Below are 26993 nucleotides of genomic sequence, written 5' to 3' on the forward strand. Positions count from 1 at the left end.
CCTCACTGTGGCAGTGCCCTGGACCCACAGCCCTTCTCTGCACAGACCCCTAGCTGCCGACCAGTTTACTTTCCTGCCAGTAAAGACCTGCTCCAAAACCATTCCCAAATTCTCATCCTACTCCCCAAATGAATCCAATTTTCTTCCAGCTGGCTGGCTGTGATGCCCCTTCCTCAGCACTGTGCTCGCCCTTCCTTGGTGCTCAAGGGACCTGCTCAGCTTCTACTAGGAAACAGAAATTCCTTTTTTAAAGTAGGCTCCATGCCCAACTTGAGGCTTGAACTCACCACCCTGAGATCAGGAGTCTCACGCTCTACCAACTGAGCCAGTCAGGCACTCAGAAATTACTTTTGATTTCTCCAACTACCTCCCTTGTGGGTCCCTTCCATCTTGGTTGTCCGTGCCCCCCACTCAAGCAGTTTCCAGGCTTTTTCCAGAGGTGACAACACCCTGGGGCCCTTCCTTTTATTTTGCAAGCCCCAGCCTAGCAATGAGACCTTGAAGGCTCAAACTGAGCCACCTCTTGTGTCCCCACGTCCTCTCCAATCCCCTCACTCCCCAGTACCGCATGGGCAGATCAATCTTGAACCCTGGAAGCCCTTGACCAGCTTGAACAACAAGGTTATTTATGTCTGACTAGGTTTCTGACCAGAAATCCTGCCTCCTTCTCTGGACCAATCTTGGGTTTCTCCGGAGCCCTAATGCTGACCTTTCCCAACTGGTATTCCTGTCACCAAGCAAGCTTGGGGGCAAGGAGCCAGCGCTGCTGCGGGGCACAGAACAGTCATGGTTGAGCAAAGGTTTCTTCCTCCACCCCAAGCGTCTCAAGGTGGGTGTTTCTCCTCTCCCCCGCACTCGGCCACAAAGGCAGGTGCTCCAGGCACTTCTGAGGACCAAGCCTTCCTGCTGTCTCTCTTCCATCCCAGGGCCTGGAGCTGCTAGGAGAAAGGCCTGAGACAGGGCACCTTAGTTAGCCACTTTGTTACTCTCCAAAACCTTAACAAAAGCTGGCGGCAGGGAGCTGGGAGGGAGCTAGCACAGGAATGGAGCTGGCCCCAGGGGAGAGAGACAGGAGGTAGCTGGGCTGTGGTTAAGTCATCTATTGATTTTATTTCTAAAACCCACAGAGCGCCACTTTGCCTCTTCCAGAGCTTCAAAGAGCTAATTAACCGCCCAATGAGCCCACCAGGGAAACGGAGCTTGTGGGGGAAGCAATGAGGTGAAGCCAAGGTCAAAGAGGGTTGCTAGGCCCCAGGCCCTGCCCCCATCCCATCAGTTAAGGACAAAGAGAAAAAGATCATTCTCTTCTTTCAGTCAACTGAAGTTTTGGGCTTGGTTAGGGAAACCCACTGAGCAGGACAGACATCTGGGACCTGGCCCACACAACCGGCTTTTGCTCCAGACACAGAGCAGTGGTCAGACCCCACCTGAAGATGGAAAGCAGCCCAGGCCAGAGTTGGCCCCACTGGCCAGGTGCTGGCGGCGGCAGGAGCTTGCTGTCCCTTAACCTCCCCAAAGGAAGGAAAACTTCCCCAGGGGAAGGGCAGGTTCAGCGTGGCTCTCCCCTGGGAAGGAGCAGCACAGCAACCGCTGGGTCAGTACCTCATGCCTCCTGGAACCCTAAACGTGGATTTTTTGGGTGCCAGAACCAGCACTGCCCCAGACGTGAAAGAACCCAACAGCCTGAGACCCTCCACAAAGCAGCACTTAACAAAGCACAAGTCCGGGCACTTTCTTCTCCGCCCCCACCCATCCCCAAAGCCTGCAGGGCTGGTAGGCTGCAAGTCACCCGCAGGAAAAGAAGTGGCGGTTTTAATTTTAGCTCTCTGTGCCTGGCAGGCAGGATCAGTTGGCCTGACCTTTAGTGCTGATGCCGCCCTAGGCCCAGGGCCTTAGTCACGTGGCAGCTTCCAGACAGAGATCGCAACCAGAGCTCAGCAGATGTGGGGGGGTCTAAGCCCCAGGAAAAGGCCTTCAGAACAACAGGGGCCAGGGGATAGAGTAGTGATGGGGGTGGGTGGTTGTGAAGAACCCGGTTGTCAGCTATGAACTAGTAAACAAGGTGGAGATGGGGGGGACCACCCACACACTCGGCTGCCACCGAGCAAAGCCACACACAGGGACACAGGCGGGAGGCTCCTTAATGAACGTCCCAGGGGTTCCCCAGAGAGAACGGGATGGCTGGGGCCAGGTGCTGAATGCAGGCAGGTGAGGGAACTCTGGAGCTGCTGCTGTGGTACAAGTCTGATGAGAAAAGAAAATAAAGAAACAGACCCAGAAAACCACACTGCTCTTTTATTCAATGGAACATCCCCCTTTAACGCAGTGTTGAATCATACACCGAAAAAAAAAAGCCCAGAGAAATTTCTGCAGATAAACCAGTGAGGAGAACGCGCGTTATACATTCTTGTCAACATAATCACTCCACGAAGAGGGAAGGGAAGAAAAAAGCAGAACGAAAAACAAGGGGCTCGAACCCCTAGACACTGCAAAACATTCAGACGTTTGGGATTAAAATAAAATTTGAAAGGAAACCTTCCAGGAAGGAGAAGAACAAATGGAATCTGAGGCAGCTCAGGTGCTCAAGGAGCACAGAAAGGACTCTCCAGGATGGCAGACAAGCCTGAAGTGGCTTAGGTGGCCCCACCTATCACTGGCAGGGGTGCCAGGATGGGTTTCGGCCCCGGACCTGGAAATTAACCCACTACCCTATAAAGGTGGCAAAGACAAAATGTTACACTACAAAAAAACAAAAAACAAAACTCAACAACTCTGGGGTGGTCATGGCAACCTTGAAAATCTTAGAGCCAAAGGCCCCTCTCCCCCCACAAACAGACTGACACTAATGGCCAAAGCTTGCGCCTGAAACCATGTGCTCCCTCCTCTCCTTGGGAAGAGAAGAACAAGGAATGGAGAAAAAGGAAAGGAATCTAATTGCAGCAGAAGATCGGGGAAGAGCATCTCCTTGGACGGAGTCTGAAGAAAGGAAGAGATAAGGAAACAACAAAGGAAAAAGAAAAAAATTAATAAAAATTTCACGATATGGAGCCAGCGTGTTCCGAATCCATCCACAAAAATAACTCAGGCTGCTTTGCCGAACCATCCTGTCCACCAGGGGCGCTGCTGAGGCTGTCTGCCTGGAAGGGTCACCAATGGGCGCGGAAAGTCCTCACTCTCATGGCTCGGGCCATCGCCGCTGCGGGGAGGGATCCTGGCGGCCCGGTTTGGGGAGAGGCAAAGGGAGTTGGGTGAGGAGAGAAAGAAGACAAAGAAGACACTCGATGCTACGGGGCGCCAGGAGAGCCCAAGCTGGCGCCCCTACTACCACCTGCCCGTTCCCAAGCGAGTCCTCAGTCGCTTGGCCCAGCCCGGTGCGTGCACACACACACATGCGTGCACACAAATCACATGCGTGCATCCCAATGTCTGGCTCCATATGGTGAGGTTCGGCGTGTGTTTAAACGAGACCAATTCTCTCTATATATAATATATATTTTCTTAAAAAAACCGAGTCTAGTTCTGTGGTGGAGGCGGTGGGGGAGCTGGAGGCATCCCGAAGGGCGGCATGCCCGCCACCCCCATGCCCATCATGGTGACAAAGTTAGAAGGGTCCATGGGAGGCGGAGGAGGAGGGGGCGGGGCATACATCATGCCGGCGGAACCAGGCGGCGGAGGCGGCGGAGGGGGAGGGGCCCCGGGCGGCAGAGGCGGCTGGACCCCGGGGGGCAGGGGCACCATAGTGGGGTTGCCTTGCATCTGAGGGGCTCCTGGAGAAGCTGCGGCAGCCGCCTGCTGCTGTTGCCATGGCGGGATGGACCCTGTGCCAGCGCTCGTGGTGGTAGTCGTCGTATCTGGGGTGGTAAAGAAGCCCAAGGTCACACGCGCGGGGGCACACCGCGGCTCTCTGCGGCGGCTGCCTTGGGATGGGGGGGCGAGGGGCGCCTGCTCCTTGCTTGGCATGCGGTACGGTGGTGGGGGGCGGGCGGGCGGGGCTGTCCTGGTGATGGGGAGTGGAGGGGTGGGCAGGACTACCCTGGGGTCAGCCTCGAGGTCTCTGGGCTTAGCAGAGTAAGCCCTTTGTCACCAGTGCCCCTGGAAGGGCTGAGGGGAAGGTACCAGACACAAGAACCGGCTCTGACATCCCTCCGCCCATCCGCCGCCACCACCGAACGGCACATTCAACCTCAAGGCCACAGCTACTCCCCTGCCAGCCCACTCCCATCCCTGCAGTCTCTCAGGCCCCAGTCACATCCCTCTCCGCAGCATGCAAGCGCCCTCCCCACCCAGGCCTTCCACACAGGCTCGGGGCGGCCCGAAGCCCGTGGCCAGCAGCCGGCAGCTCCCACAGCCCAGCCAAGCTGCCCAGCCGGCGCGAGCCTGCACTTCTGGCACCCCACCTACAATGGCAGGTTCCCTCCAGGTCCCCCAAAACCACTCCCCAGACACAACCACGCCAAACATCAGCTCTCCTCCCCCAGAACCCTAGGGGCCACGAGGCCCTTTCCGTTTACACCCCCGGGGCAGAGAGCAGTGCTCCTCCCGGGGTGTCTGCCTGCCTCCCGGCGCCGTGAGGTGCTCGCTCCTGCTCCTCTCGGCCCCACCTCCCCATCCCGCCCACCCCCACAGGCCCAAAATAGTGCACTCACTTTGCTGCCATGGCAAGGGGGTACTGGAAGCCATACTGCTGCTGGGCGGAGGGGGTGGCGGAGGCTGCTGCTGCTGCTGCTGCCATGGGGGAAGAGGACCAGAGGGAGGGGGCGGGGGCTGCCCACTGGGAGGCGGCGGCGGCGGCGGCATCATGCCCATAGGCGGCGGCGGCATCATACCTGCAGGTGCGCAGAGACAAGGTTGAGGCCTGGGCAGCGAGAGGCGGGGGAGAGGGACCCGGGCCGGAGACCCCACTCCCAGGTGCAGAATGAGCAGCCCAGAACGAGCAGGTGACGGGCCACATTACCTTTTCCTTGATGCAGGCGATAGACCCCAGAGCCCACAGGCGTACTTCCCAGGTACTGATCTTGATGGAAGGAAAGAGCAGGGACTTAGCAGGACATTTGAACTGGCCGGGAAAGATGCCCCCACTGACAGCTGATTTGGATCACACAGCTTGAAACCATACAATACCCTAGTATGAACGGTTCTGGAACCCTGCCTTTAAGAGGGAGGCCTGTGTCTAACCCCACACAGAAACCATTTCCTAAATCACGATGAAGTCTTGCTCCTTCTGGAGCCCCAGCCTTGGCAAGAGATCTGGTGCGATATCCAGCCACTGTGGAAGCTGCTTCCGGTTCACAGCAACCAGGTATCACCCTTGCTTATCCCAAAGCCCCAAGGTTTCTGGTCTGACACTTACTTACCCATTGGAGGAGGGCCATGATGCCCAGGTGGGTGGGGGCCCTGGTTCATCGGTGGTGGAGGCGGCTGCATCCAAGGGGGTGGGGGTCCGTTAGGGTTGTGCTGCATGGGATGTCCACCGTGCCCACCTGTCAGGCTGGGTAACGGGTGTGGGAAGCTGTGGGGGCCACCTCCAGGCCCACCAGGACCACCTCCGTGCATGCCATGGTAGGGCCGACTTTCTGAAGGACCGGAATTCATCCAGGGTGGGCGGCTCTGGGTGGTGGACATGAGAGACTATGTGAGAGCATTTCCCGCCGATGTCCCGGCCTGCTCCCCCTGGTGGCAACACTGCCCTTCCGGCTGTGCCAAGAGGACCAGGAAACATGCAAGGACAGGATCTTCCTAAAGTGAAAGATCCCTGAACATCCTGACAACCGGAAGAACAATGTTGCCAGCCATGTCTGTCAGTGTGCTCTACCCAAAGCACCTGGCCATAACCCCCAATCTCTGCGGAAGAGAATGGGGGGGCCAGACCCTAAGAACCAGCCCCCAAACTCACCGGAGGCGGTGGGTTGTTGGCAGGAGCAGCAGGCCGAGGTGCACTGGCCAGGGGCGTGGTGGCGGGCCCAGAGGAGGAACCCACGGATGCTGGCACGGGCGCTTCGCCCAGTTCGGCCATGAGGGACAAATATTCTTTATCCATCCGTGCTTTATCCTGAGCTGACTGGGGGTCACCAGGCCTGAAGTGGGATAAGGGACGTGAGAGAGAGAGGAGGGGGAAAAAAATTCATTATTAAGAAGGAAAGTTCTAGGGGCGCCTGGGTGTCTCGGTGGGTTAAAGCCTCTGCCTTCGGCTCAGGTCATGATCCCAGAGTCCTGGGATCGAGCCCCACATCCGGCTCTCTGCTCGGCGGAGAGCCTGCTTCCTCCTCTCTCTCTGCCTGCCTCTCTGCCTACTTGTGATCTCTGTCTGTCAAATAAATAAATAAATAAACAAAAAGAATCTTAAAAAAAAAATAAAAATAAAAAAATAAAAGAAGGAAAGTTCTATCCTGAAGAACTGACAAGGAGTTTGGCGAAATTCAATCATCCTTTTTAACTGTTCCTCAGTATAGTAAGTCCTCAGTTCCATGCCCAGCTCTGCATCTGGGAGACCACGTGGCTTTCTGCCGCAACAGAGAAGACCGAGAGCACCCAGCCAGCCACGAGCCAGGAAAGCACAGGCTCTTCCAAAGAGGAAACTTTCATCAAACCCTACATTCCCAGTTTGAGGGCAGAAAAGTCTATGCAAGACTAGAGCACCTGCCAGGTTTTCCAAGAGAGAAAAAAGCAAAAATATGTTGCTATCAAGGGCTGGTTCAAAAATAGTCAAAAATTCAGATGACTTCTGAAACCAATCCTAAGCAGCAAAAGATAGTTAATATGAGCCCCAATGGACACATTTATACTCAAGATGGAAATTTCTAGTTTTCCTGAACTCAACATGATCCACAAAATATAGCACAAAATATGCACAAACTGCTTCTAGTCACCCTCGGCTTTAACATCACACTATTACAGACCACACTCACAGAAAGCAAGCTGCTCTTGGGGCCAAAAGTTAACAGCAACCAACCGACACGCTCAAGAAATATCTTGAGCACCATGGGCTACCAAGAAGCCACAAGCCCAGGTCCTCACCTTTGGAATTTGCAATCCGAAGCAATGTGTCCAGCCCCTCCACACTTGGTACACACTGTGGTGTTGGTAATGCTGCGTGTCTCTGAGCTCTGCCAGGGTCTTAAGATTCTGTCATGGAAGAGGGGGAGAAAAAAGTCACATCAAGGGCTATGGCCAAGCTTCCTCCTTCCACAACTTCTTCAGGTTTTCACTCTGTCTACTCCAAACCAATCACACACCTATTATCATCTTCCCGAAGGGTCCCATTCAAGCGAGCCAACTCCCGAAGCTGCATCTTCCGTAGATCATTCTGGTCCTCAGGGGTCTCAATACCCTGCTTCAGGATGTTTCTTATCTAGTGGAGATGCAATGGGCAGTTACATAAAACGCTGGGACCACCACTAGGTTCCTAGCAAGAAGCTCCCTCTCTGGCTACCTCACCTGCTCCACAGCTTTCTTCACATTCTCCATGGTGTTGGCAGTAACTAGGGCATGAAGTGGCTCGTCTTCTCCAGGCAGCATCTGGCCATCCTTTCGGCCAACTTTCCCTTCTTTGACAGACCCTTTCCCTCGGATCATAATCTTGGCATTACACTCCTTCTCTATGTTTTTCAAGGTGTTCCCTCTATCAGGGGCAGAAAAAAATGAGTTGACAGACTTGACAAGCAAGTTCACATGCCCGAGGGAACAGAGCAGGCTGATCACACTAGCAGGAAACTGTGAGTGCAGAGAGTTGGGGTTTCCCACCAAGAGCTCCGTGATCTCTAAGGGCAGCCAAACCAATCCTCAAGATTTGAGCTCTCTGCAGTTAAACGGGGTCAAAGAGAATTTCTCACAGGAAAGTGTGAACACCCACCCGAAACAGGAAGATAAGCCATCAATGGCACCCAGCTGGGCCTAGGACTGATACTGCTCATAGTTTCTTAGAAATCAATATCCCATAGGGTAGCAGTTACTCACCTGGGCCCAATCAGCAGCCCCACAAAGTTGATTTCTGGATATTCATCTTGTGGAATCATTACTTTATCGCTCACCCGTGTTGCTGGAGGTCTAAAAAAGACAAGACTCACAGACTCTGCATATATTTCAGAGAGGACACAACCCAGAGCTCTTCCAAAACCAACCTCCCTACCACGTATTAACCATACATGATTTGAGGTTAAGAGGTGCGACATTACTACCAAAACAATTCTATTTGTACAGAGGACATGTGACCTGTACCAATCCTTGGCCTGGACAACCCACCCCTCTGCTTACTTGTAATCTGCAGGTGGCTTGAAATCAGGGTTGAGGGCAACCATCTCCGTGATGAGGTTGTGTCGCTCCTCTTCAAGCTTTTTGCGGGTGCGGAACTCGCGGGTGTTAAGCCGCTTCCCCTCACTATTGTAGATGGGCTCAGGGGAAGGGGACCTGTGGGAAACAGATCACCGTTACTGCTCTGCCTTCACTTTTCTCATCCCACATGGGCTAAAATTAGTCTTCCCCAGCCCCTCTGCCTCTCAGACCCTAACACAACACTCTTCGGAGGAACCGACCATAACGTGTGCTACTCAAGATCGTGTGGAATGGGGAGATGAAAGCTGGCTTAGCATTAGGGGGACTGGGGTGTGTGTGAGAAAGGAAAAAAAAAGGTCTTGCTTCTAAGTGTTGAGAAGAAAAAAGTCTGCCCCGCTGGGGGAAAATATCTGGACTGTAGATGGCAAGGACAGTATCATCCTCTGGAGTCTTCTTGCCAAATATGGATTTTTCATTTAAAAAAAAAAAAAAACTATACAGTATTACAACTTTATGAACCACAGAAACCCCAAGTTTAGGTAAAACGTGAACTCTTGCAGAGCTCGTGCCCTATCAGGAAGAGTGTCTGCACCCCTGCCACATAGTAAGGATGAGCTCTTCAACCCAATGCCACTGGGACTCAAGGCTGCTGCAGCTACTTGGCCCCACAATGGAGAGAGATGGTTCAAGGCTTCGTCTCTGCTTTTCCTTCAATGGCCTGGCTGGCTGTGTCCAAGGCCCAGGAGTCAACCTGTTTTCTGGCTGTTCGAGGTTGGGGAGTCTGGGTAGAGAAAAACGTTAACGTGCTAAAGCAGCGTCTGCTAGAGGCTGCAAATACAGATTTGGTCAAGTACTTGTCTAAGGTCTGGACCTGCAAACGGCAAGGGGAAAACCTAGGATTCTCCACCAATGTTTACAAGTCCAGAAAGCAGATTTTCTCTCTCTCATTTTTTTAAGGAGTAAAATGCTGTTGCTACAAGTAAAAAATAGTAATGATAAAATGGTCAGTTTACCACAGCTGGATTTTGCGGTAATAAAAAAAGAGAAGTTACGCTCCTAGAATTCTGAGTTGAGATTACAAAAAGGACCATAGCTTGATATTCTGAATGAAAATTTAGTAGCAGCTGCAAGAAGGGAAGAGACCATGTGGATCAGGTTATTAAAAAAACATCCTGAAAGTAGTCAAGACTCCTACACCCTTGGTTTAGTTGAGAGAACCTTGCCTAGTTGGAGAGCAAGGACTGAACTCGGCTGCTCCCACTGTCTTCAGCCTAAAGGGAACCATGTCATACCACGTTACACACACGATGGAATAAAAGGTCAGGTTTGTTCATGGCTAATGACGGCTAAATGACACCTCCGTTTCTAGCATTTATATAAACTGTTAACACAATCCAATAATAGTGAACAAAAACAAACATACCCCAGCTCATTAGATCATTAGACTATCATCTTATACATTTAAGTCTACAAGGTATTTTCATAACATTTTTAACTGTGCAACTTAAGCAACATCAAAATAGCATAGTGGCTTAATATTGAGAATACACCTTCTTAGGAAATAACCTTAGTAAAGGTACGAAACCCATGCAGTTCCCTCCAACCTGGGCTCAAAAGCAAAACCAATCAGGCATTAGGCCCTCTTTCAAACTGAATACAGGGAGGAAAAAAACTGCTCTGATTTTATTTCTGACATGACTGACATTTCTAATTCCCACCCCGTAGCTGTCTAGAATTAAACATTTCTGGCTAATCAACAAAACAAGGTTTAACAGTACCAAATTGGTCATTTAAAAGCCTCACAAAACGCTTCCCAAATTGTTGATGTGAAAAGGCAAAAGCTAATATTCTAAAGGTTAGATTGGCCCAACTTCTTCACTTCAAATCGTATATATCAACTAAACTCTAATCCTGTTTCTCCAGGAAGCAAAGGTTTGTTAAAAATTCAACCTTTTGAGAATTGCCTGGTAACCTGTTAGACATTATTATTAAAGGGAAATGGGCAAAAAAAGCACTATACAGTTGTGGTCTACAACCTACAATGCAAATCTTTGGGGGGAGAAAAAAATATGTATTTATAAAACACAACACATCCCTCCAACCGAAATCTACAGGTAAAAAATTTACTAAATTTCATTAAGTAAAATTATAGAGCCCATATGGAGAGATTAAGTTAACTTGTTCCCTGCAAAGGGCAGCAGAAAGATGCATAAGTGTGTGGCTTCTAAAACCATTACATCATCTTCCTGATTTAACAAGCCATTAACTGGGTAATAAAAGCTAAAAACACTACTTTTTAAAGTGAAAATATTTTCAATTATGCTGCATGCATTAAGAACAATCTCACAGAGAGGGAGACATACTGCCCTCATTAAATGGACCAGATTTTAGCTGTTCAAAGTTCAACCAGCTAATTCCTGGTTAAAAAGTTCATTTTCCTCAGACTTTTTCCTTTTCAAAGGTGAGAGAACTTATAAACTGAAAGGATGTGACCATAGCTGTTTGAAGACCACACTCTTTAAAAAAAAAAAAAAGTGATTTGGGTTGGTTGCTAGCCTTCCCAAAACAGGCCAGAATATTCTGGCCCCTCCCAATACCCCCAGGCAATGGCCGAGGCAGGAAAATTCACTGGCAGTGAAGGAAGCTGGTTAGAAATCTCATCTATTTTAAAACCATCTCAAAACCAGGAGCAGGAGACTGCAGCAAAGAGCTAACCAGACCGAGCTTCTGGTCTGCTCAAAACTCAGTGATGCTCAAAAAGTATTCTTAATCCCTGCACCCATGTACCTGTGAGAAAAGCTCTACCCCCTCGGCTTTCAACCCAAGCAGTTACTGAAAAGGCTGGTTACCGGGCCACCTCACTGTCCCTATGGGCGGGTAAGTCAGGTGGAAATCTGCATATGCTTACCAACTGGAAACCAGGTGTGCATTTTCCCGTAACTTTTTATTCTGCTAGTAATTAAAAGTTCCACTCCAATTCTCTAACTGACCACTGACCATACAGATTGCTAATCAAACCCTAGGCCCCAGAATGGTCAGAGTATTACCAGTCGACTCACTAGGATTTCATTGAACTGACACAATATGTTGCCACCAGTAAAACGTATTGAGAAAAAGGTAAAAGCGTTACTGTCAGCTGGTTAAAACTGTTTCCCAACCTGTCCTCAGGGTTAGGGGGGATGCCCAGGTCTCCTGTGCGCAGTTTACGAGTCAGGTCTTCTATCTGCAGTTGCACTGGAAGAAACCAGGTTAGGAAAGAAAAAAAAAGGATGGAAAAAAGACAATGTTACCAAAAAACATCTCAAATCTCAATAACAAGCATGAAGAACTCGGAGACTTTGAAAGGGACGATTGATCAGTGAACACATTGAGGCAACCCCCAGCCACCTACCGGCAGGAGTCCACTTACATCTACAGGGATTTTTCACTTCAAAATGGTTATCACTTAAGGAAGCAAACAGTTTGCTGGAAGAGGGGTTAGCGGTATAGACTGTCCCCTAAGGCTAACATCAAAGCAGGTACCAGGAGTCTCACCTCTCCCGCCCCGCCAAGGCCTGCTAGACAATTGACACCCAGAACAGACCATGTTTGTCATTGCCAACACCCTGTTCCCAACCAAATTACTTTGAGGGCAAGACTCTTGAGAGTTTATTTTTCTTCATTAAATATTAAGCATAGCCCAAAATGAAACCCAATTAACATGGGACAAGGAAAAATACCAGCTGAGCAAAGATCATTTTCATTGATACCAGGTTCAAAATTCCTTAAACATTTAAGACATTTAATAATCAGTTTGACACCTCTTCAAAAGCCCGTTATACATACTCTTTCTGTACAACCAGATCCATATTATTAAGGATCTCCCGATACCTGTTGCTTTTATTCCAGTCTGAGGTGACAATCCATATACCTTAATTAAACCAGTAACCGTGAGACGTTAAGAAGTCTGTTCTCAGACTTGCTCCTCACGAGGGAGTAAAAGTAAGGGATGTAGAGAATAGAAAGTGTGGGTCAAGGACAGTGTGTGTGGCCCTCGGACCTTGACAAAAGGAGGCTGTATATGAAAGAGAGAGAGGGTTTCACCAAAGTTCAGTGACTCCAGGGAAATGCTACCCCGGTGACTTAAGATAATGGCAACTGTAGAGCCAGATCGCGGCCTTCAGCGTGCTGAAGAACCACCTGTTTTCTTACCTTTGCGGCATCTGAGAGTTGTGAGCAGGCACCTCTAGTGAGGGCAAGTCTTACTGGGTTGGGTTAAAGCTGAGCTGGCTCCAAAATAGGATTACTGCAAGTCTAACCCCAGACAGCCTTCTAATTTTAAATATATCTCACAGGGCTATACCACACACCATTCCACTCCACAAGAGAAGATACTGGGGATATTGTACAAAGCAGTGTGTACCACGAGAGACAAAGAATTAAACTACATGGCTCGCTAACCTCTTCTATGCCAGAAAATTTCTGACTTGACAGTAAGTACTAAGGTCAAGAACTCAAGGTGGAAGTCAGCTTCATGGTGGCAGGCATGAACTGTAGGGGTGTGGGGTCTGACCCGAGGAAATAGCTGGTACTTCAATCAAATGGATCGTTCGTTCTTGGATCTGAGATCTACACTGGCCTTTGGCTCTTTCCACTTTGGCTTATAGCTAGAGATACCCTCAGGGCTCAGTACATTAACTCCCTGCACAGGAAGAGGACTGGAGACCTAGAGAGTAAGTCTGTTTTGCCCCCTAAGTCTGCGTGTGTTCTTGGAAAGTCATTCCACTAAGGACATTTCCACAAGGTTGTAAAGACCCAGGCCGATCTAATGAGACAAGGGGGTGGATGGAAGTAAATTGGAACAGCGAGGAAAGAAGAAATATTAGTACTATGAAAACAACATAAACCATTCCAACACCTTAAAACCTCTCAGCAATATGATCCTCAAGAATAACACATGCCAGCCTTGAAGCTTTTTATCTGTGAAGGATACAGCCTCAGAGGCCTAGGCGGCCTTTGCCCTAATTTACTCCAAAGGGATTGTTTATTTAGTTAGGAGGAAATGTTTAGCAAGTTAACTTTTTGGAGACAGCTGCAGATACATGAATAAAGGTGAAACTTGCATTAAAAACCTTGTATTTTAAAAAAAAGGTAATTTTGAGGTTAACTTCATTTACACTGTGGACAATTATCGTTAATTCTTGAAATATCGCAACAGTTAAGATCCTTTATCCTACCACTCATTCCATATCCAAATAGTACCCCTTTCCCAGCGGAGTTCTTTGACAATAAATAGTAAAAGAGCCCTCGTTTTAAGACAGCTCTCCAAAGACCAAACCAGAAAAGATGCTGAAGGAAAGGTTAAATTCAACAAAATGGTAAGAAGGGGTGCACTGTTCAACACTTTCAGGACCACTCTTTGATTAAACTGAGTTTTTCTTTTCAGAAAGTACCTATAAAAAGTAAAAGACCACATTTTGAAGGGGAGGGAGGAATGTAAAATGGTGAAAGGCCATGCTGTGAAAAAGGTACTTAGTTTATAATACCTGCGGTGTTCTCCACTGGGGCCGTGTCCAGAGAGGCAGAAGACACTCACCTCACCAACTGGCAATGAGCAGCAGCTGAAAAGGGCGGGTGGGGTGGGGTGCTAGACTGGGGACTGCCCTCACTAAGCGGGTCCCCCTACCTTCCTGGCACTCATGGAGAACACTCTATTACGGAACAGACCAGAACAAGGAGCTTGAAATGCAGGACTTAAGAGAGTAAAAACTCATGGGTTATGTTACAGTCGTGAAATTACACCTGACCATACCTCACCTTAAAAGAACAAGACTTTATGGTCTCAAACTTAAGACACATTAAACGTTGCTCAGAATAAACCGTTAACCATCCGAAAACGTATTTGGATGCAGAACGTGTATTTACCTATATAAGCTCTTTCTTGTTCCCGAGTAAGTCCAGGGGGGATGACTGTCGGCATTCCTGGAATCACTGTCTTCTGTTCCATGGTATCTTGGTTCCAGCGGCTCCTCTTTCGCTTCTTACTTGGGAAGTCTAAAGGCAGATAAAGTCCATCAAATGCAAATATAAACCAGCAAATTAACTACCAACAGGCAGTTGAGGATACTTATGGGACTAGACACAACCTCCGCAGACTGGGAAAATGAGAACTTGACCTAAAATGTAAATGGCAAAAAATGAACACAAACCGGAGAAGTCAGAGACAAACGGCCACCACAAGGCTACCTGGTTCTGGAACCAAATAGGTAACATTTCACATTTATAACACATATCCAAGAAAACCGCAAAGTATGTGAACGAGCAAATACACCTTCATGCCTGAAGCGTCAGATAAGTGACATCAACCATGATTGTGTGAAAAGCCCCAGCGGAGGCAAGGTATACTGAATACTCAGACCTTGGTAAAGCAAGACCGGGGAAATTACTGTTTCTTCTCACCTCCGCACCCCACTAGTCACCTTTCCAAATGGACCAGAACACAACCAAACCTATGATTTACTAAGTGAACAAGCCCAGTTCTTCAACAAGATCACTTTTTTTCTTCAGAAATTTAGCCGAGATAAGGATTCAATTTTCCTGGCCAACTAGGCAATTAACATCTGAACTCCTAGGGAAGGTATCAAAGTCCAACAAACAGAAATGCATACAATAGCAGCCAAAGTCTCCTCCGAATCAGAGGCATAAACTCCCTACACATTCTGGTACCCATGTCAGTTATAACTGCCACCCCCACCCGGAAAGCCCCAACAAGAGAAGGCTTATCAGACTTCTCTAAGATAAATGGAGATAAGGAAAAAAATTCCTTTCTCCAGAAGTGCATCGGACCCAACCACGACCTGAGAATTTTCGACTTCTTTATTTCATCGTAGTGAAAACCTTGCCTTACTATAGAGGGAAAAAAGCTACAGTTGCTACTTTTCTGCTTTTTGGACTTATCTAGAAACAGGAAGGAAGTGCTCCACGTCATCAGTAGACCCTTTCACGCCCTCCAGACATGCACACCCACCACCCCGTCCACGGAGTCAACCCACTGGACACCCCTCTCCTATACCAAGGTCCAGCGAGCCACACAGACCCCCGCCAAATTAGAGTCGGGACACAAAGCGCGGCCGCCACAGTGCGCCTGCGCCTCCGCTCTCTGCCCACCCCACCCCCCATGCCAGCGCGCGTGCGCACTCGGGGCCCAAGAACCGGGCCGCGCGCCCCGTGGCGCCTCCGCCCGGGGCCTCCCCGTGCGCGCGCGCGCCCCTGCCGCGTGCAGCCGCCGTCGCCGCCGCCGCGCACCCCTCAGGCGGCCGGGCCCGTCCGCGCGACGCCTCTCGCGCTCTCTCGGCCCGACTCACCTCCTCCGCCGCCGGCCGGGCCCGGCTGCTGGTCCTGACGGGGCGGCTGGGGTGGCGGCGGCTGCGGCGGCGACACGCGCTGGTAGAGCGGCGGCGGAGGGGGAGGCTGCGACGGCGGGTACGAGGAGCCCGGGGAGGGCGGCGGCGGCGGCGGCTGCTGGGGAGGCGGGGGCGGCGGCGGTGGCGGCGGCGGCAGCGCCGCGAAGGGGAAGGCCGCGGTCAAGGCCCCCACCGAGCCCACGGGCGGGGGTGGAGGCGGCCCGGGCACCAGCAGCCCCGCCCCAGGCCCGGGAGCAGGCGGTGGCCCCGGCTCGAAGCCCCCTTTGGGCCCGGAAAGGGGGGGGAGGCCGGGGGGGCCCAGCTTACCCAGCGGCGTGGCGTTCGCTCCGGTCGCCATGGCGCCCCCGGGGACCGGCACTGGCGGCTCCTTTTAGGCGGCGGCGGCGGCTTCTTCTTCTTCGCGAACCTTCCGGGGGGAGGGGACCCGACTGCGCTGCCGCGGAGCGCGCCGAGCCCGTCCTCTCACGCGGCGGGCGGCGGCGGCGCGAGACGCACAAAGAGGGAGGAGAGAGGGCGCCGCGGGGGCGGGCCGGGGGCGACGGGTCCGAGGCCTGGATTGGGCCGAGCCAAGGCAAGAGGGTCGGAATCGGCGGCCTGCGATTGGTGGAGCCTTAGCCCTCCTCGATGCACGCTGGGATTGGCCGGACCGTTAGGCCAGGCGAAGAAATGGCGGCCGAGCCTGGCGAGCTGGGAGGTGGCGCTGCGCGCACTTCATTTGTTACTGCGCGAACTGAGCTCGGAGTCCAGAAAGGAGGGGGATAGGGTGGGGCAAACTGTGACGTGAGAGCAACGGGCTTTCTCATTGGCTGATGCTGTTTGAGTCCATCATTCTCGATTGCGTTGTAGTGTCATGGGATTGGCTGTCGCTTGTTCGATTTTTTTTTCTCTACTCCCCTCCCACGGGGAGCAGCTTCGCTGGGATTTAGCGAGAGGTCGCGGCGGTACCCAGGCCGAACGAGATTTGCCCCCGGGGAGGAGTGGAGCAGGGCGCGCATGCGTAGACGGGTCAAAGCTTCCTCTCCGCCCTTCGCTTCATGGTCGACCGCAGGGTATGGCGCGGAAGCCCTAAGTGACGTCAATTCTCGATTCCCATGGTAACCCGGAACCGAGGTACGGGGGAGGGGCCGGCGCGGGTCCGTAAAGCGGATTCGTTGACGCGCCGCAGGTAAAAAGGGACTTCCTGTTTTCTTTAAAAAAAAAAAAAAAGAAGAAGAAAAATTAAAAGGTGTAAAATAGTCTTTGTGAAGGATCAAAGCAATATCTGAGCCTGGAGAAGAACACGTAATCTTAGGCAGAAAACAATATAAAGTCAATTCCAACATTAATTTACAAATACATTACATTTCCATTAAAATCAACTGGATTGGGGGTTGATTACATCATCTTAAAATCATATAATTTCGGAATATAGTGGGGGCGCCTGGGTAACTCAGTGGGTTAAAGCCTCTGCCTTCGGCTCAGGTCATGATCTCAGGGTCCTGGGATCGAGCCCCGCATCGGGCTCTCTGCTCGGCAGGGAGCCTGCTTCCTCCTCTCTCTGCCTGCATCTCTGCCTACTTGTGATATGTCTGTCAAATGAATAAATAAAATCTTAAAAAAAAAAAAAAAAAGCAACATCCTGGGTAGCTCAGTTGGTTGGCTGTCTGCTTAAAAAAAAAAAATTTTTTTTTTTAAATAGTGGGGAAACTTGTGAAGGAGGTTGAAGAGGAACTTGCTTTTCAAACAATAGGAACATACAAGACATGATAATGACACAAAGTGATTTTGTTGTAGGAATAGAGACTGGAAATAGATTCCCCATATGTAAGTAGATTCAGTAAAGAAGAAATTGAGCTAACAAATGGTATAGGGTCCTGAATTAAACAATAAAACAGACCTAGAATGCTATGTAGGCTACTGTCAGGATCATCTAGAGGTAGAGACTTAGGAAAACAAGAAACTGAGAGTAATAAAAGATATACTTGATCATCAAAGAAATTAAAACTGTATGATAAGGGGGCCTGGGTGGCTCAGTTGGTTAAGCGACCGCTTTCAGTCAGTCCTGATCCTGGAGTCCCAGGATCTGAATCGAGGCCCGAATTGGGCTCCCTGCGCCGCAGGGAGTCACTTCTCCCTCTGACCTTCCCCCTTCTCATGCTCAGTCGCTCGATCTCAAATAAATAAATATATATTTTTTAAACTGTATGATAGGGGCCACTGGGTGGCTCAGTGGGTTGAGCCTCTGCCTTCATTTGGGGTCATTTCGGTTCGGGTTATGGTCTCGGGGTCCTGGGATCCAGCCCCACATCCAGCTCTTTGCTCAGCAGGGAGCCTGCTTTTCACGCTCTCTGTCTGCCTCTCTACTTGTGATCTCTCTGTCAAATAAATAAAATCTTTAAAAAATAAAAAGAAAAAAAATAAAAAACTGTATGATAAAAGTCAACAGACAGTAACACATTAGGAAACTATACTTGCCACACATGATAAAGAGCTAATATGCAGGGCGCCTGGGTGGCTCAGTGGGCTAAAGCCTGTCTTTGGCTCAGGTCCTGATCCTAGCGTCCTGGAATCATCCTGGAATCAAGCCCTGCATCCAGCTCTCTGCTCAGTGGGGAGCCTGCTTCCACCTCTCTCTCTGCCTGCCTCTCTGCCTGTCAAACAAATAAAAATCTTTAAAAAAACATACACACACAAAAACTAATATGCAAATAAGTCTTAAAAACTAGTTAGAAAAAAAGACAAAAACAATGGAAAATGAGCCAAGACTGAATAGGCTAGTCTAAGAAGAGCAAATCCAAATAGCAAAAAAACATGAAACCGCACCAGCCCCCGCCCTCTGCAGGGAAATGCAAATTAAGGTGATAATGAGGAATCTCTTTATATAACCACCAAAACAGCAAACAACAAATGTGCTAACACTACTGAGAATTTCTTTTTTGGAAAGCATTCTGTCATCTATTAAAACTATCCCTTTCAAGAAAAATTAAAAATAAGCGCTTTCAATATATTAGCCCCACTTCTGGGAATCTGCCCCAACACAAGGCATGCGATTATGTAATGTACTGCCTTCATGGTCCTCTACTGCCTTTACTGTAGCGCTCTCTGTAGTAGTGAAAATCTTGAAACAAAGTGAGTTTCCTTTAATAAGTAAAGGGTTAGGGGCACCTGGGTGGCTCAGTCGTTAAGCGTCTGCCTTCCGCTCAAGTCATGATCCCAGGGTCCTGCGATCCAGCCCCACATTGGGCTCCCTGCTCAGGGGGAAGCCTGCTTCTCCCTCTCCCACTCCCCCTGCTTGCGTTCCCTCTCTCACTGTGTCTCTATCAAACAAACAAACAAATAAATAAATCTTTAAAAAAAAAATAATAAGTGAAGGGTTCAGCAAACTGGAATCCCTAACCAGGATTATTAGGCAGACTTGAAAATCAGTTAATTCATACCAAGAGGGACTTCTGTGCTGTCATTAGATAAGAAAAGCAGAGAAATGTATATTCCATGATTTTGTTTCTGTAAAACCCTATGTATCTGCGAATGTGCATGTCTGCATTTGAGGACAGACAAAGCTATAGGAGGGTATACAGCCCATGTTATTAGTGAGGACCTTGGAGAGGAATCAGGTTACCTGGACATTGTTCAGTACGTTTTAAGAACTCAATGTATTTTTATTTTTATTTTTTTTTCAAAGATTTTATTTATTTATTTGACAGACAGAGACCACAAGTAAGCAGAGAGGCAGGCAGAGAGAGAGGAGGAAGCAGGCTCCCTGCTGAGCAGAGAGCCCGATGTGGGGCTCGATCCCAGGACACTGGGATCATGACCCGAGCCGAAGGCAGAGGCTTTAACCCACTGAGCCACCCAGGCGCCCCTGTATTTTTATTTTTATTATTTTTTTTATTTGACAGATCAAGGGAGGCAGAGAGAAAGAGAGGGGGGAAGGGACGCCTGGGTGGCTCAGTTGGTTGAGCGGCTGCCTTTGACTCAGGTCATGATCCCCATCAGCATCCTGGGATCGAGTCCCACATCAGGCTCCTTGTTCCGCAGGGAGCCTGCTTTTCCCTCTGTCATTCTATCTGCCTGTGCTCTCTCTCCCTCTCTCTCTCTCTGACAAATAATTAAATAAAATACTTTAAAAAAAAGAGAGAGAGAGAGAGGGAAGCAGGCTCCCCGCTGAGCAGAGAGCCCAGTGCTGGACTCCATCCCAGGAGTAAAATCAATATCCTAAATAAAATAAATATCCTAACTAATATTACACTGTATGTTAACTAACTAGAATTTAAATTAAAAATTAGGGGGAAAGGGGCGCCTGGGTGGCTCAGTGGGTTACAGCCTCTGCCTTCAGCTCAGGTCATGATCCCAGAGTCCTGGGATCGAGCCCCGCATCGGGCTCTTTGCTCAGCGGCGAGCCTGCTTCCCCTTCTCTCTCTGTCTGCCTGCCTATCTGCCTACTTGTGATTTCTATGTCAAATAAATAAATAAAATCTTTAAAAAAAAAAATTAGGGGGAAAAAAGCATTAAATAAAAATAATAAAGTGTGCTTCATCCTTTTAAAAAATTTATGACAATCCTATTTTTTTAACATATAACTATAAACATAAATGCATCGATAGGAAAACACCAAATTTCTTTTTTCTTTAAGATTTATTTATTTGGGGGCGCATGAGTGGCTCAGTGGGTTAAAGCCTCTGCCTTCGGCTCGGGTGGTGATCCCAGGGTCCTGGGATGGAGCCCCACATCGGGCTCTCTGCTCAGCGGGGAGCCTGCTTCCTCCTCTCTCTCTGCCTGCCTCTCTGCCTACTTGTGATCTCTGCCTGTCAAATAAATAAAATCTTTTTTTTTTTTAAAGATTTATTTGAGAAAGAGAGATGAGTAGGGGAAGGAGCAGAGGGAGAAAGAGAATCCTGAAGCAGATTCTCTGCAGAGTATGGAGCTGGACACAGGGCTCCATCCCAGGGTCCTGGGATCGTGACCTGGGCTGAAATCAAAGAGTCAGATGCTTAACCAACTGCACCACCCAGGTGCCCTGGAAAATCACCAAATTTCTAATGGCAGTGGGATCTCAGTTTTTTGCTTTTTTTCTCCTATTTCTATACGTTCTGTATTCTACTTGAAATTTTTTATGCTGAGCAAGTATTTGTATAATAAAAATGAAGCTAATATTATGGACAAGAAAGGAAAAATACAAGCTGTTCAAATCATCTGTTTGAAAATGAAGGAAAAGTTAATTTATTCAGTAAATACAATTTCTCTGGAGGAGGAGAGAAAGGAGTCATTCAATGTGTGAGCAACTGTTGGGTGCAAGACAGGTTGGTGGGTACCAGAGTAAATGACACACAGTTCCTGCCTTCCAGAAAATCAGTCTAGTAAAGGAGAAAGACAAGCACACAAATGAAAATGTACTGTTTTTTTTTTAAGATTTTATTATTTTTTAAAAATATTTATTTATTTATTTATTTATTTATTTATTTGATGGAGAGAGAGACACATGAGAGAGAAGGAACACAAGCAGGGGGAGTGGGAAAGGGAGAAGCAGGGAGCCCAGCAGGGACCCCAACATAGGGCTTGATCCCAGAACCCTGGGATCATGACCTGAGCCAAAGGCAGAGACCTAATGACTGAGCCACTCAGGTGCCCCAAGACTTTCTTTTTGTAAGTAATCTCTAAAACTGTCACAGGGCTTGAACCTTCAACCCCAAGGTCAAGAGTCACATGCTCTACTGGCTAGACCAGCATAATGATGCTACCATACAAAACTTGGTAAAAGTTACAGATCCTGACCTCTGATGGGGCAGTCTTTCTCACTGCTCTCTAGTCATTTCAATTGCATTTCCTCTTATTTTTTTTAAGATCTTATTTATTTGAGAGAGAGAAAGAGAGAGAGTACACGCACAAGCAGGGAATGGGGGAAGAGGGAGAGGGAGAAGCAGACACTCGTGCTGAGCAGAGAACCTCACATGGGGCTCAATCCCAGGACCTGACCTGAGCCAAAGGCAGATTCTTAACCACCTGAGCCACCCAGACACCCCCGTGATCGATTTTTATATGTGTTCCATGGACCAATGAAAAGCTAAGAGTCTGGATGTTGGCTACTCCAGGCTCTGCTCTGGGTTTCTTATGTAGAATAGTAGTTCATTTCATCGTCACAACCACCTTCAGAGATGGTTATTATCTCTAATTTATAGATGAGAACACGGAGGCACAGAGAGGTTAAGGCCACCAGCCCAAGGTCACACAGTCTACCAGTATCATCTACCAGTCCGAGACCCCTGTTTGGTCCGAAGAGGATTGGAATTCAGTCCATGCCACTTTCTGGCTGAGGGCCCTCAGGCTAACTCTTCCCAGTTCTGAGGCAAGTTGGAGCCTTACAGACCCAGGCCAGCCATCCACCAGCTAGCAACTTAGGAAGTAAGTGAATCTCTCCATGGTTCAGTTTCTTTTTCTGCAGAGCACGGACATGGACGCTGCCTCTACAGGATACGGTGCTGATTCAGTGAGATCAGAGCACTGTGGCTTTGTCTAGGATACTTCTTGAGCTACAGGGTCAAGAACTACACGCAGATTTCCGACACAGATGCCTCCTGATTTTCTACAAGGCTGCCGTACAATAAAAAATATATATATAACTTGTCTTTGTCCCAAGATCTGGGCACAGAGCTTCAAAAACCCTTAGGATTTCCTGAGTGATAAGACCATCCTTCCTTATTCATAACAAGCCCCTTTGGGTCATGACTGAGTTTAAGCTAACAGGTGACTCATTGCCATCTCTGAGAGCCCTGGGAGAGCTTCAGGATCGCAGGGTCCAGGGAGCCCCTGCATCAGGCTCCCTGCTCAGCAGGAGAGTCTGCTTCTCTCCTTCCCTCTGCCTCTTACCCCTGCTCATGCTCTCTGTTTTCTTTCATCTAAATAAATAAATCTTTTTTTTTTTTTTAATAAAATGAAACTCTGAACAATGATGTTTGGAGAGCTTTTGGACTGGTGAACAGACTGATATGGCAGGATGTGGTACATACCCTAATTCCGCAGGGACATCATAAGCTTCTGGATTCAGGACCCTTCCAGACCTCACTGCATTTCTTCCTCTCGCTAGTCATTTGTGTTCTCTATAATAAAACGGCGATCATAAACGCAGTGCTTCCCCGAGTTGTGTGTGTCATCCTGGCAACTTTCTGAGCCTGAAGGGCCGTCGTGGGAACCCTGAATTTGCAGCCAGGTTGGACAGAAGTGTGGGGGTAACCTGGAGACCCAGGACTTAAGGCTGAATTCCTTCACCTGTGGGGTCTTCACCAACTCAGGGCAGTTCATGTCAGAATTGAATCAAATTGTAGGACATCCGATTGGTGTCAGAGAATTGGTGTTGGAATGTAAAAGGTTCAAAGTCCCAGCCCTTCCTACTGATCTTTGGCATTTTCCATCTTTTAACTCCCTCTGATAGTTCAGAACCCCCAGCCATAGGCAAGACTGATTAGTAGTATCATGTGCTAGTTGACGCTACAGAAGGAGCTAGTCCGTGGCTGTTTGCCTCCGTGTCCACACTTGGGAGAGCCCCACTCGTGCTTCCATTACGTGAATTAGGAGTAGCATCTACCATGGAGCAAAGGATCCAGTGTGCACTAAGAACTTTTCATAATTTTCTTTTTCCTGGAAAAGTATGTTTATTTACCACTTCCTGTTAAAGGTAATTTGAACCATGGAGAGGGAAGTAGTGGAATTTGTGACTTAGGTACATAGATTAGAAATAACAGGATAATAGGTACGTGCAAATCACGTATCTGATGAAGGACTTTCCAGACTCTCGAAACTCAGCAAGATGACAACCTCACTTTTTTTTTTTCAAGATTTTTATTTATTTATTGGACAGACAGAGATCACAAGTAGGCAGAGAGCCAGGCAGAGAGAGAGGAGGAAGCAGGCTCCCCACTGAGCAGAGAGCCCGATGCAGGGCTTGATCCCAGGGCCCTGAGATCCTGACCTGAGCCAAAGGCAGAGGCTTTAAACCCCGTGAGCCGCCCAGGCGCCCCCAACATCACGTTTTTATACAGATTTTTAAATTTATATGCCAGAGAGAGCACGCACAAGAGCACATAAGCAGGGAGAGAGGCAGCCAAAGGGAGCCTGAGCAGGGAGCCTGATGCAGGGTTCAATCCCAGGACCCTGGATCATGACCTGAGCTGAAGGCAGATGCTTAACGACTGAGCCACCCAGGTGCCCCTTCTTTCTTCTTTTAAGTAATCGTAACACCCAACGTGGGGCTCAGACTCACAACCCTGAGATCAAGAGCCACACGCTCCACTGACCGAGCCAGACAGGTGCCCAGAACACTCTTTTCCAAAGAAGTTGTACAGATGGTAAAGACGCACAGGATCGTGTTCATCGGTCGTGAAGGACATGCAAATGCAAACCACTGTGAGGCTCCACTACACATTTGTCCGAGTAGCTAAAATGAACCAAGACCGACCGTACTGAGTGTTGCCGAGGAAGTGGCGAGGTTAGAACTCTCCTGCCTTGCTGGTGGGAATGCCAAATGAAAATGGTACAGGGGCGCCTGGGTGGCTCAGTGGGTTAAGCCTCTGCTTTCAGCTCAGATGGTGATCTCAGGGTTCTGGGATCAAGCCGGGCATCAGGCTCTCTGCTCAGCAGGGGGCCTGCTTCCCCCTTCCCCTCTGTCTGCCTCTGTCTACTTGTGATCTCTCTCCGTCAAATAAAATTTTTGGGGAAAAAAAAGAAAATGGTACAACCGCTCTGGAACAATTTCGCAGTTCCTTAAAAAATTCTACCATGTTTCACTGCATGATCCAGCCCTTGTATTCCAAAGTGTTTACCCAAGAGAAAGGAAAGGACACCCCCACACACAAGACACAGACACATACGTGAATGCTCGTAGCAGTTTTATTTGTAATGGTCCCAAACTGGAAATAGCCTGAATGTCCAACAGGTGACTAGCCAAACAGACTATGGGACATCTGTGAAATAATAGACTTGTACTTGGCAATGGTAAAGAGCGGTTATGAATGCGACGACATGGGCGAACAACACGGGTGAATCTCAGATAATTTGCTTAGTGAAAGAGGCAGAGAAAAAAGTGTATACTCTACGATCGTATTTATATACATTCTGAAAAATGCAAATTCATCTATAGTGATGGAAAGCAGTTCAGTGGATACGTTGAGCAGGAGGTCAGGGTTCCAAAGACGCGGGGGAAACAGGGTGGTGGTGGTTTCCCAGGTGTATACACGTGTCCTCAACAGATAGTACTTTTTCAATTCATGCGGTGTATCGGATACCAATTTTCCCTCAATAAAGCTGGCTTTTAAGATTTCATTTTTATTTTTTTGAAAGCTTTATTTCTGTGAAAGAGAGAGAGTGTGCACGTGCACAGAGGTGAGGAGCAGAGAGAGAGAAGCTCAAGCAGATTCCCAGCTGAGTGCGGAGCCTGACTGGACCCAGGATTCAATCTCACAAACCTGAGATCACAACCCGAGCCAAAACCAAAAGTCAAATGCTTAACCAACTGCCCCTTTAAGATCTTTTTTTTTTTTAATGTCATCTTTTTTTTTTTTTTTAAGATTTTTTAAAGATTTTTAAGATTTTAAGATTTTCTGGGCCGGGGGAGCACACAAGGAGGGGGAGCAGCAGGCAGAGGGAGAAGCAGGCTCCCCGCTGAGCAAAGAGCCTGATGCAGGGCTCGATCCTGTGACTTTGGGCCTATGACCTGAGCCGAAGGCAGCCGCTTCATTGATTGAGCCACTCAGGCGTCGCTTTTATATTTAAGTAATCTCTACACCCAACATGGGGCTCAAACTCACAACCCTGAAATCAAGAGTTGTATGCTCTTGTGATTGAGTCAGCCGGGTGCCCCTCAATAAGGCTGTTTTAAGAAACAACAGAGAAAACTGGAGACAGAGAGCGATCTCCCATAGTTCTACTCACAACACTGATTATTATAATCCAGGAAAGGATTATCTTGGCTTTTTGTCTTTGTTTTTTAACCCATCACAAGGTTTTGTATTTTGATTATTTTTTGACTATATATATATTTTTAAGATTTTATTTATTTATTTGACACAGAGAGAGAGATCACAAGTAGGTAGAGAAGCAGGCAGAGGGGAGGGGAAGCAGGCTCCCCACTGAGCAGAGAGGCTCGATCCCAGGACCCCGAGATCACAACCTGAGCCGAAAGCAGAGGCCCAACCCACTGAGCCACCCAGGCACCCCTTGAGTGATTATATTTAAACTTACATTTTATTATATAGTTTTTTGATACATACGAAAGGACGTTCAGCACCTTATCTGAGTTAGCAACCGACATACATCGAATGCCCACCAACCCATCTCCCAACCTGAGAACCAAGATTGGACCCAAACCCTTGCAAACCCCTGGGGTGCTTCCTCCATCGTGCTTCTACTCATCTGAGACCATCATCTTGAATTTTGTACTTTTTCTTTCCCTGATCGAATAGAGTTGTAGCCCACATACCAGACAAGAAATGGTTTCCTTTTGCTGGTTTTTTGAGCTTTTGAAAATGCGACCGTACTGTGTGGAGTTTCATGCAATTAGTTGTTTGAGTTTGCTATTCGATCTCGGAGGCTCCTCTGGGTTGTGGCATTCTGTGTATTTTATGGTATTTTCAATTCTCCTTGTGGCCCTGCAGGCTGACTTAGCATTTGCTCTATAGGGAAAACACAGCTCAGCGACTGACCCTTCACTAGGATGCCGCAGGAAGACGGCCAGGCCCTCCCCACTCCGAAGTGCAGAAGTGCGTATTTGGGTTGTGGCCTTGACCTCTGACCCTCACTTGGCTATGAGTCAGTTCCCGGGTGCGTCTTCCACTTGCCCACAGAATGGCTCCAAGAGGCTGAGCTGCCCCATCTCCGAGGCTTCGCCCGTTGTCTTGTTCTTACAAGAACAGACACCACCGCCCTGACCCAGCCATGCCACTTCCGGAAAGTCACCTTACAGGATGCTCAAAGGCGCAGGGTGGCACGGGCATGGCATTTATTGCACAAGGATATTTATTGCAGTGTCCCTCGTAATCTCAGAGCCGTAGCAACACAGTTACATCGGCAGGGATCTAATCGCAATTAGTGAACAGGAGTCACGGCAGAGCTATACGGCGGAGCGCCCCTGGCCGTGAAAATGACAAAGGTGGGCGGCACCGATGATGGAAAGCTCTCCAGGACAGACTTTAAAAGGGTAAGAGCAGAATAGCGTGTGGAATAATGTTACTGCACGTATAGAAGGGGGAGAAGAGTAAATCATATGGAACTGCTTAAATACTTCCACAAGCATTCCGAAGTAACTGAGACCTAGTTCATTGTGTCTATTTTTTTTTTTTAAATAGTGTGCCACAG

The 26993-nt window shown here is 48.7% G+C and overlaps 1 protein-coding gene, 1 long non-coding RNA gene and 1 other non-coding gene across 14 annotated transcripts; 1 reads left to right on the forward strand and 2 right to left on the reverse strand.

The window, feature by feature from the left end:
* Positions 1-262: 262 nt before the first annotated feature.
* TRNAR-CCU (transfer RNA arginine (anticodon CCU)) lies at positions 263-335 on the reverse strand. Its single transcript has one exon. It is a non-coding gene; the product is annotated as a tRNA-Arg (tRNA).
* A 1942-nt stretch (positions 336-2277) lies between these two features.
* SF1 (splicing factor 1) lies at positions 2278-16377 on the reverse strand. 12 transcript variants are annotated; one of them, XM_059146354.1, is made up of 14 exons: positions 15978-16377; positions 14173-14301; positions 11427-11502; positions 8251-8403; positions 7954-8043; positions 7435-7618; positions 7233-7348; positions 7015-7122; positions 5894-6074; positions 5355-5628; positions 4955-5014; positions 4647-4826; positions 3647-3851; positions 2278-3211 (listed from the first exon to the last, which is right to left on the reverse strand). In XM_059146354.1, exons 1-14 carry the CDS (start codon positions 16006-16008, stop codon positions 3082-3084), a joined length of 1917 nt encoding a protein of 638 aa, XP_059002337.1. In that variant the 5' UTR covers positions 16009-16377; the 3' UTR covers positions 2278-3081. The 12 variants fall into 12 exon arrangements, with proteins under 12 accessions (XP_059002337.1, XP_059002320.1, XP_059002378.1 ...); XM_059146337.1 differs by having other exon boundaries at positions 15612-16377; XM_059146367.1 differs by lacking the exon at positions 2278-3211 and adding an exon at positions 15612-15768 and having other exon boundaries at positions 3472-3851.
* A 127-nt stretch (positions 16378-16504) lies between these two features.
* Positions 16505-22566, forward strand: LOC131814981 (uncharacterized). Its single transcript, XR_009347522.1, has 2 exons — positions 16505-16781; positions 21827-22566. It is a non-coding gene; the product is annotated as an uncharacterized LOC131814981 (long non-coding RNA).
* Positions 22567-26993: the final 4427 nt, after the last annotated feature.

This window comes from Mustela lutreola, chromosome 1, assembly GCF_030435805.1.
Source record: "Mustela lutreola isolate mMusLut2 chromosome 1, mMusLut2.pri, whole genome shotgun sequence".
NCBI classification, from domain to species: domain Eukaryota; kingdom Metazoa; phylum Chordata; class Mammalia; order Carnivora; family Mustelidae; genus Mustela; species Mustela lutreola.